This window comes from Telopea speciosissima, chromosome 6, assembly GCF_018873765.1.
Source record: "Telopea speciosissima isolate NSW1024214 ecotype Mountain lineage chromosome 6, Tspe_v1, whole genome shotgun sequence".
Classification (NCBI taxonomy): domain Eukaryota; kingdom Viridiplantae; phylum Streptophyta; class Magnoliopsida; order Proteales; family Proteaceae; genus Telopea; species Telopea speciosissima.
The window spans coordinates 60,397,603-60,411,388 of record NC_057921.1 but is presented as its reverse complement, the minus strand read 5'-3'; the positions used below and the strand labels follow the sequence as shown (position 1 = coordinate 60,411,388).

Genomic DNA, 13,786 nt, shown 5'->3' with positions numbered 1-13,786 from the left:
AGGAAAGTCATTTGAGGTGGCATGTACGTACGTATGAGATGCAATATTTACTTGTAATCCATATTATGTGAGCCGTATCGATAACAGATTTTGCAGAGAATGAGGAAAGCTACGGTCTCTGCTTCAACTAAGAAGCAGAGATGGAGATAAAGGCATTCAACTCAGCAAGACATTCAGTGGGGAGACCGAGGAAGGAATTCATGAAAACATCATTAACAGGATCCACGACTGCAACCCCAACCAATCTGCACTTCCCTTTGCCATCCAACCTTTCTCCTCTTCCCCTTTTCATTGTTCCACTTGATTCCTCGGACGTCAAAATAGTCCTCACCATCAGTGGAGGAGCTTTGTAAATCCTTCCAGCAGAAAACAAGAATTTGGCCTTGAATTCAAGATCAACCTGGAATGAGAAAAGCTCTTATTAAATTTTGTTTTCCTTCAGAAAACCACCTTTGAAATGCAATTTACTGAGGATAACTAGTCTACCTTTCCAGTTTCTTCATTGATGGCCCCATGGAAGAGCTCTGGTACAATATCTATCTTTAGAAATGGTGGCAATGGCAACCCCAAGAACCTTGTTGTTTCACTTGTCAATGGTGGAATATAGAGTGTTTGCAGGTCAAAACTCACTGAAATTTCATCTGGGCTAGAGTCATTCTTGATCCCGTTCCCTGTCCCCGTCCCACCTTTGGCATTGTATTCGAAATTGGGATATCTGGAGATGCCAAGCCTGCAAGCGCTCAAAGTCTTGAACTCTACACTGTAAGGACCAGATTTTGCTGGTTGAGTTGGTATGGTTGTGGTAGAGGTGGTAACCAGTTCTTGGGGGTTTTGGTTGGAGGAAGATAAGGCTATAGCATGGATCCTTCGCTTTGGTTGGATGGGATAGAATGAAAAAGAGACAGTGGTGACTGTTTTGGGGGAGAATTTCAAAATTGTTGCAGGATTTTGGTACATCTGACTCTCCATCTTGGTAGTTTATGTTCAGTAGCTGATGAGAAGAGACTAGAAGAGATGAAATTTGTTCCTGAAAAAGAATCATCTCGTTCACACGGACAAACCCAAGGCATGGTTGTTGAAATTAGTTATTATGAGGCTGGGAATGGCTTCTGACCTTATCTTGCTTTGGCAGTTTGACTTGGGGGGATTTCCACTTGTCCCCTTTGGTCATCACTGGTGAAAGATTTAGGCATCCTCAATGAAGAATTTTTTTGGGGGAGATTTCTCAGATCCACCCGGTAAGAAAATTAAGGGAGAATGTTCTCTGTGTCGCAGAGCAGGCTGTGCTCAAGCACATGGGCTTGCCACTCAGGAGGGCAAGGTGGTCATTGTACCCACTCCCATGTGCCTGATCGCAACCTACGCTACGGCACAGAGAACAGTGCCCCAAAAATTAATTACAAGATAAGTAGGTTTAAAATTTATTTTACATCTATTAGTTTCAATTTTGAAACAAATTTACTGGATCTCCAAAGTTAGTTATTGCTCATGGATTTTAACGAAAAAACAAGATTGAACTTCCTAGAATACCCCAACACTTCATCTTCTCTTCATTTTTTATTTAATTATTTAAGTTTTAATCACATATGTGGGACCCGCCACCACCACCACCTCCTCTTTTCTTCTCCCCACAAGGCTACACCATCTAGCCGTTGCAAGTCGGCAATCCCTGAGTCCTGCTGTCCCACCTGCAACACCCCCATCTCCCTCTCCATTTCTCAGTCTCCCCTCCCCCAGCAACCCTGCCCCATCCCTTGCTTCCTTACCCTCCCCCCGTCACCCCTGTCCCACCCCTTGTAAGTGGGATATATTTGAGTGGGCTATAACTTGAAAAGTAAAGTAATGTGATATATCCGGTGTTACAGAGCTTCTCACAGCCATTGACATACGAAAGTGCATCTAACAGGCCAGCTGTTGGATGTCTTACTAGGCACTCCCTGGGTTCTGGGCTCGCAGGAGAGGAGTCGGATCCCCATTAGACACGTAGACACCCCTATGTTAAAAAAAGAAAACGTCCAAATGTGGAAATAGGTTCCTATACCAATAATGTAAGACACATATTTATTATGAATTTAATACACTTCTTTTTTTTTTTGGTAAAAGAATTTAATACACTTCACATCTTTGGGCATCGTGAATATCATTAAATTGGGGGTGGGGGATGGGGGACAAACAAGGTTTTAAAATAAAGAATCAGAAACCGATTCCGATACAGCCAATTTCGATTCACACATTACATATAGGAATTGTAAATTGTTTTCTAAAACCGGCCACTACAAATTGCATGTAAATTTGGATAACGAAATCGAATAAAAATTAATAAAATCGGATCAAATTTAAAACGATTCTGAATTTGACTTATTTCTATTCGATTTGGCTTTGATTTGTACTTTGTCAAAATATAAACCAAATCAAAATCAAATCAAATATTAAAACCGGACCAATCGATACCCTTATCAGATACTCAGATAAGTTAGATCTATCGATTTGGATTGAAATTAGTCAAAGCGACTGATCTTTATACAAAAACTAGGGTTTATATCGATTATGACTAATTTTGGAACTATGGAGAACTCCAGCCCCCATCATAGGGTTAGATTCTCTCTCACTTAATTATGTTCAAATATGTTTATTATTAGTCATGTATAATTAAACAAATATAAATAACAGCACCAAATGGCCATATTGAAGCAGGATATGATTCTCAAGACATTGTTATAATAGGAATTATTATTGCATTAACACACTTGCCAGCTAGGCAACGTGGCACCTTCAATCCAATGAACTGGGTTGATCTAATCAGCACTGGTTCGATCTAAACCGGAATTGATTCGATGTCCGGTCGGGTTCGTCGCATAATCGGAATTATGCAATTATTAATACTCAATTATCAACCCTTTAAAAATATAATCCAATCAAATCCGATGAGATGCTTTGTTTGAGGAACCAAGAAGCAAGTGACACGCGTACTGTCAAGTACAAGTGTTGGCTTTTCTTTGGTCCAGGAGATTGGGAAGCTTTAAACATTTTTAAACGAGCAATCACCTGGCATTGCTGGACTCCACAGCTCATTCTCGTGAGCTCGGAACCCCAACCTCGGTCGAACTTTGTGATTCGCTGCCAAGTCCGAGACAAAGCTTCCATTCTTCTTCCTCTCCTTAAATCTGTGTTCTTAGGGCTTCGAGTTTCTCTTTTTATTTTCAAGTTCTTCCTCCTTTTTCTTCATTTGCCCTCAATTTTTGAATCAGAGATGATTTATTATAGATGACAAGTTTTTGAAGTAGTGGAAAATTAATCACTAGCCATCTTGTGCGACATTTTCGTGCTATTGATGCGCTTCCGGTGTTCTAGATTATCTAATTTTGCTTCAAAGAGATTTCTATTTGAACCAGATGGCAGATCGTTTATGGATTGTTTTTTTCACTACGTTTGCTTGTCTCGTTGGAGTACTTAACGCTAGCGGTGGTGAATCAGATCCAGTGTACAGGTAGATTTCATGTTTTTTTTATGACTTATTTTATTCAGTTTTGTCAATTTGGGATTCAATTAGTTTTGTTTTGTCAATCTTTTCTTGTGCTTGTTCTGAACCTGGTTTCGGTCTCAGATTCGTTAAGAATTTTGGATTTCTAGCTAAATCAACAAAGAAACACTACACTTGGTGACATACGGACATTGTTCTTATTTTTTGGGTGGTTTTTACTTTTGAGTTAGAATAAAGGAACCTTTTTAACCGTTTTCGCCATTAATTGGAAAAAAGAGTGTTGCGATGAGAATCATGAAGCTTGGTTTGCTTGTTCCTCATATCATCTCGCCTCATTTAAATAAGCTTGTTGGAGCTGAAACCCTCGCTGCTGTTTGAATAGTAAATCTCCGGATACCGCGTGACATATTCGGGGGTGGGGTTTAAGTCAACTGACTTTTGGTGGTGATCAACTGGCAAGCATCCATTAGTCAACCAGGGAAAATTAAGAACGGGAGGCATTTTTCTATGAAGTGGAGAAGAAAACGAAACGGAAGTGGTGTTCTCCTTATTGGGTTGCCCATTTTACGTGCTTGAACGATGACAGAACCTAACTAACTATACATTTCACGTCTGCTGAACTGCTCGGGAAATCTTTTATGATGTTCTTGTATATCTATATTATCATGTTTAAATTGGTATTAAGTAGCGTAACTCGGTTAAAAATCTACCTACAGTAGTTCCTATGGAGCTTTCTGATACCCAGGATCAAGTTTTATGGACAGATAGGAGTGAAATTGATTGGATTTCTTGGGTTCATTTCCTGTGTCTACTCAATGTTACCATTTTTAGCCACTAGCAGAACCAAATTAGATTGTGATGCTGAGAACATGACTCTGATTCTGAATATTGGAGGTATAAATAATTATTTTTTAAAACTTTGTATAGGTTGGCACAATAGATGGTACAAATTGATATATTTGTTCTACTGTCACAAATTAGCTCCAAGGTTTCATACTTATATGATAGATTTGGTTGTTTGGTTATATGATCTATCTGAAAGACGGTTTAATGTTTTCAACCATATGATATTCCTCGGATTCCCATATACAGTGGGTCAGCGATCTCTTACACAGTGGGCTCTTCCCAAATAAAAATCCTGAAATTCTCAGATATTGCCATACCATCAAAATCTCTGATTATGTGGGTGTCAAATTCCACTGCAATGCATGGCTTGAAGGCCAATGAGCCAGAGACACCGGATCAAGGAATCTTTTGATGGATCTCAATATAAGTATAAGTGCATAACTGATTCTGATAGTGCTGTAAAAGCTCAAACTGCTGCAGCTGGCATGCATTTGGTGCGAAGGAAATGATTATGCTTTATGGATGAAAGGAGTGGTGGTAAAGCATGATGGTGACATTGCACATAGTGTTTCAAGTATATATCCTTTTCCAGTTGAAAGAGATAAAGGCTGTGGTAATCAACAATATCCATTAGCTTTTATTCAAAAGAAGCATATGTAGCTTATTATGATGTAAGAATGTGTGGTATGCTAATTAATTGAAGTGAATCCTTGTACTTTATGGATAGAAGGATATTAATTGCAATATGTTATTAGTATAGGTGAATGAAATAGGTTGACCCGTCCTGCAAAAATATTTCTTGTTCTTTAACCTTCCTAATAAGAGGTTAGATTTTATTTCTCTTCATGCCAAATTCTGCATAGTCATAAGCAGGAATTCTTCTGTCAAAAGGCTTGTAGATTGATTAAAAGACCCCCCCCCCAAAAAAAAAAAAATCTAGAATCTTCTTTGCCCTGCTCATGATAGTTTACACCACTTATGGGAGAAAGTTCCCCATATTGAGTTGCATTGCACCATTCATACTCTGGGGCAGGGTGGTCAAAGGGCATGTATTGAGGCCATCAATATCGCATACACAAAGATGAGTTTGCTCTTCAATATGATTAGAATGAAGTCTGGATTGTTGCAGAAAGCAGTGTTTGGATTTGGAGTTCCTTTGTCTGCTTGCCATGTGCATTAGAACAAAATTCTTTTAGTAAATAATAGTTGCAGGATTTGCTCTACTAAGAGCAGATCATGAATCCAATGTTTTGTTATTTTTGATAAGATTGTGGCTAATGCTATAGATTAGCTCTTTTTTGTGGCAATGGGATTTATTCTTTTGGAAAGGTTTTACTCCACTGCCTGTGATGAAATGGTTTTAATTACTAGCACCTGTATTGCTATATTTGCAACATGGAGGGATGATTTGGTCATTTTGTACATTGGATCAAAAGGGTATCCTCAAGATTGTCCTTTTTCAAAAATATAGTGGTCTATTTCACCATATGGCCTTTCACCTTTAGAGTCTGCCCCTTGTGTTTTCAGTGGTTTTATTGTTTTTTAATCTAAAATTTCAAACCCTTTCTAGGCACATGTCAAAGCCCAATCGAGTTTTAGCCAAAAAAAAAAAAAAAAAACCCAATCGAGCTGAAATTTGGCACATGAGTATAAGGTGATGCTGACAACATGGGCCAAAATTTTATTGCCAACCTAATTGGCATGTAGCAGATTAAGCACCAGTGAGAAAAGTCATTTTAATGCTTGCAATGGGGGTGCCGCTTCCTGTTTTCTTTTCTTAACCTTTCTTCTTGACTATTTCACAGAATGTGATAAGAGTCTAAGAGTGCCCTTTTTACAAAACTGGAAGTTGTGTTACTTTCAGATACGTAAACTGAGTCTGTCTTCTCTATGAACCCCTCAACAGCTGCTTTTAACCAATACATTAGCAACTTAAAGTTTTCCTGTTGGTTTGTGTCATTGTTTCATGGTTTTTTCTGAATGAACATTAAGCGGTCTGAACAATTCTTCGATAGGATTTTCTGCTCTTGGCAACTTAAAAGTGTTTTTGCATGCAAGTAATCTAATGGAGATTGGGGAACTATAGATGCTGACCATTTGATTGGTAGTTTGTGCATAGACCAGGCTTTAGAATTGTCGCCAGTTCATCATAAGTTGTTAAAGCTGTTTTTGTAGTTAAGAGTTTGATCATGGGGAGCCAGGTTGAAACCCAAAGACATAAAACATGTGATTTTAATAACCATGTTTCATATCCCAATAGCGGCAATGCTGTCATATGCCGTCATAGTACTTCAAACATAGAGGTTGTGCTGTTCATTTTATTGGTGTTTTTCTTGGGAATCCTTTGAATATTTTGGAGACTGGCCCATGCAAGGATGAACCATGCATTTGTTTTGCCTCCAAAAAACTATGGTCCAAGTCTTTTCTTTTTTTTAATTCTCTATTTTCCCATTACACAATGATTATCTTGCTGTTCATTTAATTTTTCATTGCATAAAAATGAATCTATGATAATGGGTCTATTTATAGAATTTATTTTGTGAAGGCTTGACTCAGGTCCATCATCTTGTCTAAAACTTGTTGTAGCCTTATAGTGCTAGAGAATTCCTTTTGCTACCTTGCCTCCGTGGGAGGTTGGTTTTACCAAAATAATGGTCCACTTTGGGTTTTTTCATGTATTCCACTTCAAATATTTAATGCATTAATATTCATTCCTTGCCCATTTTATCCCTTTTCACACTAACAATTAATGTATCGATTTTCATTGCTGCCCATTTTATGCTCCACATTTTCAATGAGGGTAGACTTGGAATCCAAGTTTTAGTGGAAGTGTAAAGTTGGAAAAATAAATTATACAAAGTGGGAAGTTAGAGAATTGATTACCATTCCTTAAAATGTGTGTTTTTTCAAAGTAGACTATTATTTTGAAACACATGGAGTAATGAGAAATTTCTTGCCCTGCCTTCCCCTCCCCCCCCCCCCCCACCCCACAATACTGATATCCTCTCCCAACTCAATGTAGGAAGGAAACTATCTAGTTTTCACCATCCTTCAAGTGCCCTTCCCCATTTGAGTCAGGGATCTGCCATGTAGTGTTTGTGGACAAGTAGTGCACTCCACCATCAACTCAGTACTGTACCAAGCGTATGATAAAACTTTGAAGAATGGTGGAAAAATTCAGAATTTCATCTAAAGCCTTAAAAAGGGTTGGACAGTCAATAATACAAGCGGGAAGCCCAAATTCATGTTGGGTATAAGGTTGAGTTGGATCACTAAATTTGACATATGATGTAGTAGAAGATAGGTGGGCTAGATATTGTTCTAGCACAAACGACCCTCGAATCCACCAGGTAGAAGGTAAGGATGAAAATGTCAAATTTCAATAGATTTCAAGCTGAAGATTACAAACCCTAAAGAGGCCTTATATAATAGGTCAAATACAATTCGAAATTAAAAAAATGTGCTAAAATTCAAAATTTAAAAATTGCTTCAAAATTCAAATTCAAATTTCAAAACTTTGGCGGGCTGTTTCACCTTCGAAACGCGCTCAAACGGCCAAAAAACGTCCTATTTCGCTTAATACCTCCGATCAGTCCGGGTGGACTTCTGCAGGTCCAACTGGCTCAAGAACTCATCTGATATTTCCTCTACATCAATATATGACCGGTGTTACATGGACTCTTTCAGGTGGACTGCATGTCTATTGGATTCTGCCGTCCACGAAGTCTTCCTGGTGACACTTCTAAGTTTCCTTTTCTTCTTTGAGCCTTTTTATTGGTATTATAGAGGGGTAGTTTTACAGTATCTCACTTGTTCTATTGAATGTATCTACTATCTATTCTTGTTCTTTTAAACAAAAAGCAACCAAAAGTTATCCTGTAAAAATGACAAATGTTGTTGCCTACAAGGAAAATACTTTTTAGTTTCCTGTACTCTGGATTGATCTCTTTGTAGGATCAATTGGTTTACTAATTCATTAAGTGCGCAAACATATTTGTTTATTTACCTGTTTTGGTAAAAACTTAATTGATTGTGTGCTGATATTTTGGTGATAAAAGGCTTTATGTTGAAAAAAAGTTTCTCATTTTGATAACTTTCATTTCTGTATTGTCCATAGAGTTAGAATAGCTTTTCTCTGGCTCCATAAGCTAGATTTAAGTATGATGGTCGGATTTTTCCTTGGGCTAATAATTATGTTGATGTTGTAATGTATCTTTGCATGCCAGGGCTTGTGTAGGGCAGTGTGAGACGACTGGTTGCGTGGCAGACAAATGCTTTCAGCACTGCAGATTCTCATCTAATGGTGTCCCTGTTGATGGTCCGTGGTACATGCAGGAACCACTTTACTTGCGGTGGAAGCAGTGGGATTGCCAGAGTGACTGTCGGTATAACTGCATGGTTAATAGAGAGAAAGAAAGGGAGATGGCAGGGCACAAGCCTGTCAAATATCATGGGAAATGGCCCTTCAAGCGTGTCTTTGGGTTCCAGGTTTGTCATTCTGCTACGTCATTATCTGATTACTAGTGAGGGGCTGGAATGATTTCTTGATTGCCTATCTGGTTCATGTGTTCAGGAGCCTGCTTCTGTGGCGTTTTCTGCTTTAAACCTTGCAGTGCAGTTTCATGGTTGGGTGTCCTTTTTTATTCTGTTGTACTACAAGTTGCCTCTGAGGCAGAATAAGAAAATTTACTACGAGTATACTTGCTTATGGCATATTTTTGGACTCCTGTCAATGAACTCCTGGTTCTGGAGTGCTTTCTTTCACAGTCGGTAAGGTTCGTTTTCTTTTTCCTCTTTATCCCCCACCCCAAACTGTAAATGTTGGAGAAGCCAGAGGAAGGCTGTTGATTCCTTTCCATATATATTGTTCTGAGCCAAACAATTGGCTAGCTCATTGTTTCTCCATAAGGGTAAGAGTAAAGCAAAGATTTTGATCACAATATGGACATTCTATCCTCCACACTTCAAGGTACCCATATGCATTTGTGCATATTAACCATCAAAACTGCAAGTCTGATTCATTCCCATGGGTAGAAGATACAAAGGAATTGATCTTGTTTAAGTAGTTTTTTCTTTTCTATATTTCTTCTCCCATCCTTGATGGATATTTGATCATACACAGAGACGTGGATCTAACTGAGAAGTTAGATTACTCTTCGGCAGTGGTATTAATAGGATACATGCTTATCCTGGCGATCATACGAACTTTCAGTGTGAGGGATGAGGCTACCAGAGTGATGGTTTCTGCTCCAATAATTGCATTTGTGACAACCCACGTACTATATCTCAACTTGTATCAATTTGACTATGGTAAGCATTTTCTGCTCCTAAAGCTCTGGTAAATTGAAAGATGTGCTATTAATGGCATATAGTTTGAATTTCTAAATCTATATTTGGTGCAAGAATTAGAATGTTGCTTGGACATCTTTGGGATGTCTGGCTTAGTTTTCATACCATCTATTAGGACACTGCATGTATTTCAGAGCTGGAAACATCATCATGTATGAACCGTGTTACTTTTCAAGTCAGATAGATTTCTATCTGTTTCTTTGTGACTTTGTCAATTGATTTTTAACTTGTACTGCTTCTTACCAATTCTATTTTCTAGAATGGTTGAAATTCGCTGGTTACCGCAATCCATGATTGCTGCTTAACCAGAAACACTGAATTTCTTAGTTGAGGATGGGTATCTCTGGAAAATGTGTAATTAGGTTTTTATGCTGTACTGTAAGTAGGCATTTGACCATTTCTGGGAATCTTGCAGGATGGAACATGAAGGTCTGTGGTGTAATGGGTATAGCTCAGCTTCTACTGTGGGCAGTCTGGGCTGGCATCACATGTCATCCCTCACGGCGGAAGCTCTGGGTGGTTGTCATGGGAGGAGGGCTGGCCGTGTTATTGGAGATCTATGATTTTCCTCCCTATTGGGGATATCTGGATGCACATGCTCTCTGGCATGCATCCACCATCCCCGTCGGCTTCCTTTGGTGGAGCTTCATCAGAGATGATGCCGAATACAGGACCATGAGTCTCATCAAGAAGGCAAAATAGGCAAATTCTCTCCTTACCCTGATGCATGCAGCGATTATATTAACAGTGGGTGTTACAGAACTATGCCACTGCCACACCTATACTTTGTTGTAATAATTGGAATTATCTTTTCTCTCGTCTTTTTTTTTTCCCTCTTGCAGTTGTAAGAGGGAACTTTGTAGAATTTTGTTTTAAGATCTTTAGGATCATAGATTCTCTATATGGATGATCCTCAGTATTTAGTGTTTGGATAACAGGTCTGTTTTATGAATACCATTCCTATCATTGACAGTTTGTTTTCTTGTCTAAGGGGATGTATGCAGAATCCAGATTTCAGGCTTGTGCAAATCAATTGTCCCCTCTGGTCCAGTGAAAGGCGTCCAATTACCCCAAGAAAGCATTGAAATTGATCTGGTGTAACACCTTATATGACCCAAGGATTTCAAACATGGTTTCGGATATGATTATCAGATGGAGCTCGATCCTGATTGATTCTAGCTGAGTATTTTGTACGGATAATTCATGGGTGTTTGGTTTCTACTTTATATTTTGGTAGAAATGGAATCATTGATCAGTAATGAAGGGTCTGCTCAGCTCTTTTACATTCCTAAGAAGAAGAGGCATACATACCTGTTTACAGTAAGAGTTACCACAAGAACAAGCGAAAGAAACTTGGTCTATCTGTCAGAAATGATCTTCATTTTCCAGATAATCTGACATTAAGGAAAGGCTCATGGATCTGGATTAGTTATCCATCAGAAATGATCATCTTCAGGTTGTGCAAGCTGGTAGGGTCTGGGTCTTCAATCCATATCTGGTCAGATCCATGGATATGTTGTATCCGATAATCTTAAGGTTAATCTGTCACAAGGACCTACATCTAGGGGTGTAAACAGATCAGTTCCGGCTTGGATAAACTAATAGCATTTTATCATTAGATTGTAAATTATTCAAATATTATCCCATTTGAAATAGAACAATCCACATCCAAATACGATTATCTTTGGAACGAGATATTTTTCGAAAACCAAAATTCCGGATTTAAAAACCCCTAAACAGATTCAAACATGGCTTTTCGATATCCATTTATATCCTTACCTACATCTCAGGTCTCAACCTGTCCCTAGGAAAATTTTTTGGATTCCGAAAAGTCACCCTAAATTTCAAGTATTTTTGTGGAAAATGCTAGCTGGTGTACTTTGGAAATCTGTCTTATCCGGGGGTGAGTTGCTAACACAAGGCAATAAGGAATATGATTATACCTAATACCCAGAATTCATGTTCACCAGATATTCACTATCAAACAAGTCCCGTCAGTGGTTTAAGCTCTGCTTGAAATCAAATAACCCAATTAAAACCGAAACCGGAGCTTAATATTCTGCTTCTAATAAATGCAGCTCAATGGGTGGTTAGGACTTCTGCGAATTGAGCAATGAGCATGATTTATCGTGCAGGATGGCCCAGTTCAGCAAAAAAAAAAAAAAAAAAAAAAGAAAGTACAGATTGGATATTCCATTGAAGAAAGATTTAGTCTTGGAGACCAGCAAGGTTCCTGAGAGCCCAGCCTATGAGGTAAGCTGAGGCAGCAGCAATGGCACCGTTGAAGAGCGTGCCGGCTATGGAGAGGGCATAGTTTTGACCGGCAATCTTGGCCTTGGCCAAGCCGAGAAGGGCTAGAGCCAGGGCTGAGAGGGCACATGCACCCCAGAATTTGAGGGACTCATTCCTAGTGAATGGGAGGAGTATGATGAACGACAACAAAGGAAAACTCCCGAAGACGAGGAAGGCCACAAAGGTGATGAGTCCATTCTTCCATGGCTTCTCCGCCTGGTCCGGTGGCAGCATTCGTTTCTCGGCCGTCATCTTCTCGTCCACCAATATGTCCTTGTACTTGGAGAACACCTTCACTACCTGACATAGTTTGATAACAGAGGATTTGGAATTCAAATTTTCAGAAAGATTATAAGAAGAAGAATTGGGAACATACGGTGACAGCATCATGAAAGTCCATTCCAAGCGCTTGATATCTCTGGATTAATTCGTCTTTCTGCTGCCGTGGGTGTCCATGCTGGTTAGTGATCTCCCATTCAGTGACCATCCTCTCCTTTGCGGCCATATCCCTCTCTGCTCTACTCGACACAAAATCCCCAAACCCCATTGATATCCCATCCGCCACCAAATTCGCAAAACCCAGCACTAACACATCCACTGGATTTGGTACACAAAGAAGCAAAGAAATTAAAAAACACAAAACAATAGAGCAATCAAGTTGTCATTTTGTGATATCTGATACGATTGAAAGATGCATTATGGAATTGGAAGAGGAAAAAGTGTAGTGAAGACTGACCGGAAGAGAGGTGACCGGCGGAGATGGAAGAGATGAGGGCGAAGCAGGTGACAATGGCGTCGAGGCCCGCATACACGATGCTTTTCACACATTCTCCTCTCCATGGCTCTTTTGGTTTAGGTTGTTGCTCTGTTTCAGTACTTCGCACATCAGATCCTTTTTCTGCTTCATCTTGTGATATGAGCAGGTGGGTAGAAGTGTTGCCATCCATTGGAGTTTCGTAAGCCAACAAGTGAGACAAGAGAACCGAAAAAAGAGAGAAAGCGAAACAGGGGAAGGGATGGTAAACTGTGAAAAGGCAAAGTCAGTGTAAGACGGGAACGTTTTGGAGTTGCCACGCAAGTGAATTGGTTGATACGTGTTGAACACCACGAAGGTATGATCTGAATTATGAAATATGATTGACGTGTGTCCTCAGAAGAGGTCAAGGTGTGTAATATTAGAGTGGGTTCTGGTTCTATATTTTATTCATTGAACAGAACACTACAAATTACAAATTACCAAGAAGATTGAAACAGAACCCACACAGATCCATGAATGGGTTCATGTGGTTGATCCTCCCAAACCCAAATCCCTTCTTCACTGCTACTACTCTGTTGTCCCTTAGAATTCCTTTGTAAACAACACCAGAGCTTCCCCTTCCTAGTTCTTCTGTAAAGTTACTGGTTGCCTTCCTCAGTTCTGTGTAACTGAATTTCCTAAACTGGTTTGTTATTTCTGTGTATCCATCCATCACTGATTTTGGCATTCCATGTTTCCTAGAAAGAAACCGCCAACCTGAAATTACATAGAAAATTTAGATTACACCGATGGCCAATGCAAACGAATACAAATATATCCATGTCATTACAGAAGAACCCAGAGAAGGTTTGTCATTAGATAGAAAAAAAAAAAAATGATTAAATTTAGGCTTGAATTATGTAAATGCAACATTTAACCTATTCTAATAGAATTCATGGAGGAAATTTTAAAATCAAATATGAAAAGTATCAACATTCGATTATGAGAAGATGCACTCTTCACAGATGATAACTAACACAATGCAAAAACAATTCCAATAATTCTTAGGGTAAGAGATCGCT

General features: G+C 39.1%; 3 protein-coding genes across 3 annotated transcripts; 1 reads left to right on the top strand and 2 right to left on the bottom strand.

The window, feature by feature from the left end:
• Positions 1-28: 28 nt before the first annotated feature.
• On the bottom strand, positions 29-1,136 carry LOC122664943. The gene is made up of 2 exons (XM_043860991.1): positions 487-1,136; positions 29-400 (listed from the first exon to the last, which is right to left on the bottom strand). Exons 1-2 carry the CDS (start codon positions 967-969, stop codon positions 128-130), a joined length of 756 nt encoding a protein of 251 aa, XP_043716926.1. The 5' UTR covers positions 970-1,136; the 3' UTR covers positions 29-127.
• A 2,113-nt stretch (positions 1,137-3,249) lies between these two features.
• On the top strand, positions 3,250-10,608 carry LOC122664941 (post-GPI attachment to proteins factor 3-like). The gene is made up of 5 exons (XM_043860989.1): positions 3,250-3,487; positions 8,554-8,815; positions 8,901-9,097; positions 9,450-9,637; positions 10,092-10,608. The coding sequence occupies exons 1-5, from the start codon at positions 3,393-3,395 to the stop codon at positions 10,376-10,378; spliced, it is 1,029 nt and encodes a 342-aa protein (XP_043716924.1). The 5' UTR covers positions 3,250-3,392; the 3' UTR covers positions 10,379-10,608.
• A 1,262-nt stretch (positions 10,609-11,870) lies between these two features.
• Positions 11,871-12,934, bottom strand: LOC122664942. Its single transcript, XM_043860990.1, has 3 exons — positions 12,705-12,934; positions 12,345-12,565; positions 11,871-12,268 (listed from the first exon to the last, which is right to left on the bottom strand). The coding sequence occupies exons 1-3, from the start codon at positions 12,913-12,915 to the stop codon at positions 11,885-11,887; spliced, it is 816 nt and encodes a 271-aa protein (XP_043716925.1). The 5' UTR covers positions 12,916-12,934; the 3' UTR covers positions 11,871-11,884.
• Positions 12,935-13,786: the final 852 nt, after the last annotated feature.

Coding starts and splice junctions, on each gene's coding strand:
- LOC122664941 (XM_043860989.1), top strand. CDS start 3,393: ATGGCAGATCGTTTATGGATTGTTTTTTTCACTACGTTTGCTTGTCTC. Junction 3,488..8,553: donor GAATCAGATCCAGTGTACAG/GTAGATTTCATG, acceptor TTTGCATGCCAG/GGCTTGTGTAGGGCAGTGTG. Junction 9,638..10,091: donor CTTGTATCAATTTGACTATG/GTAAGCATTTTC, acceptor GGAATCTTGCAG/GATGGAACATGAAGGTCTGT.
- LOC122664943 (XM_043860991.1), bottom strand. CDS start 969: ATGGAGAGTCAGATGTACCAAAATCCTGCAACAATTTTGAAATTCTCC. Junction 401..486: donor TCAATGAAGAAACTGGAAAG/GTAGACTAGTTA, acceptor TTCTCATTCCAG/GTTGATCTTGAATTCAAGGC.
- LOC122664942 (XM_043860990.1), bottom strand. CDS start 12,915: ATGGATGGCAACACTTCTACCCACCTGCTCATATCACAAGATGAAGCA. Junction 12,566..12,704: donor CGCCGGTCACCTCTCTTCCG/GTCAGTCTTCAC, acceptor TACCAAATCCAG/TGGATGTGTTAGTGCTGGGT. Junction 12,269..12,344: donor ACTTTCATGATGCTGTCACC/GTATGTTCCCAA, acceptor AAACTATGTCAG/GTAGTGAAGGTGTTCTCCAA.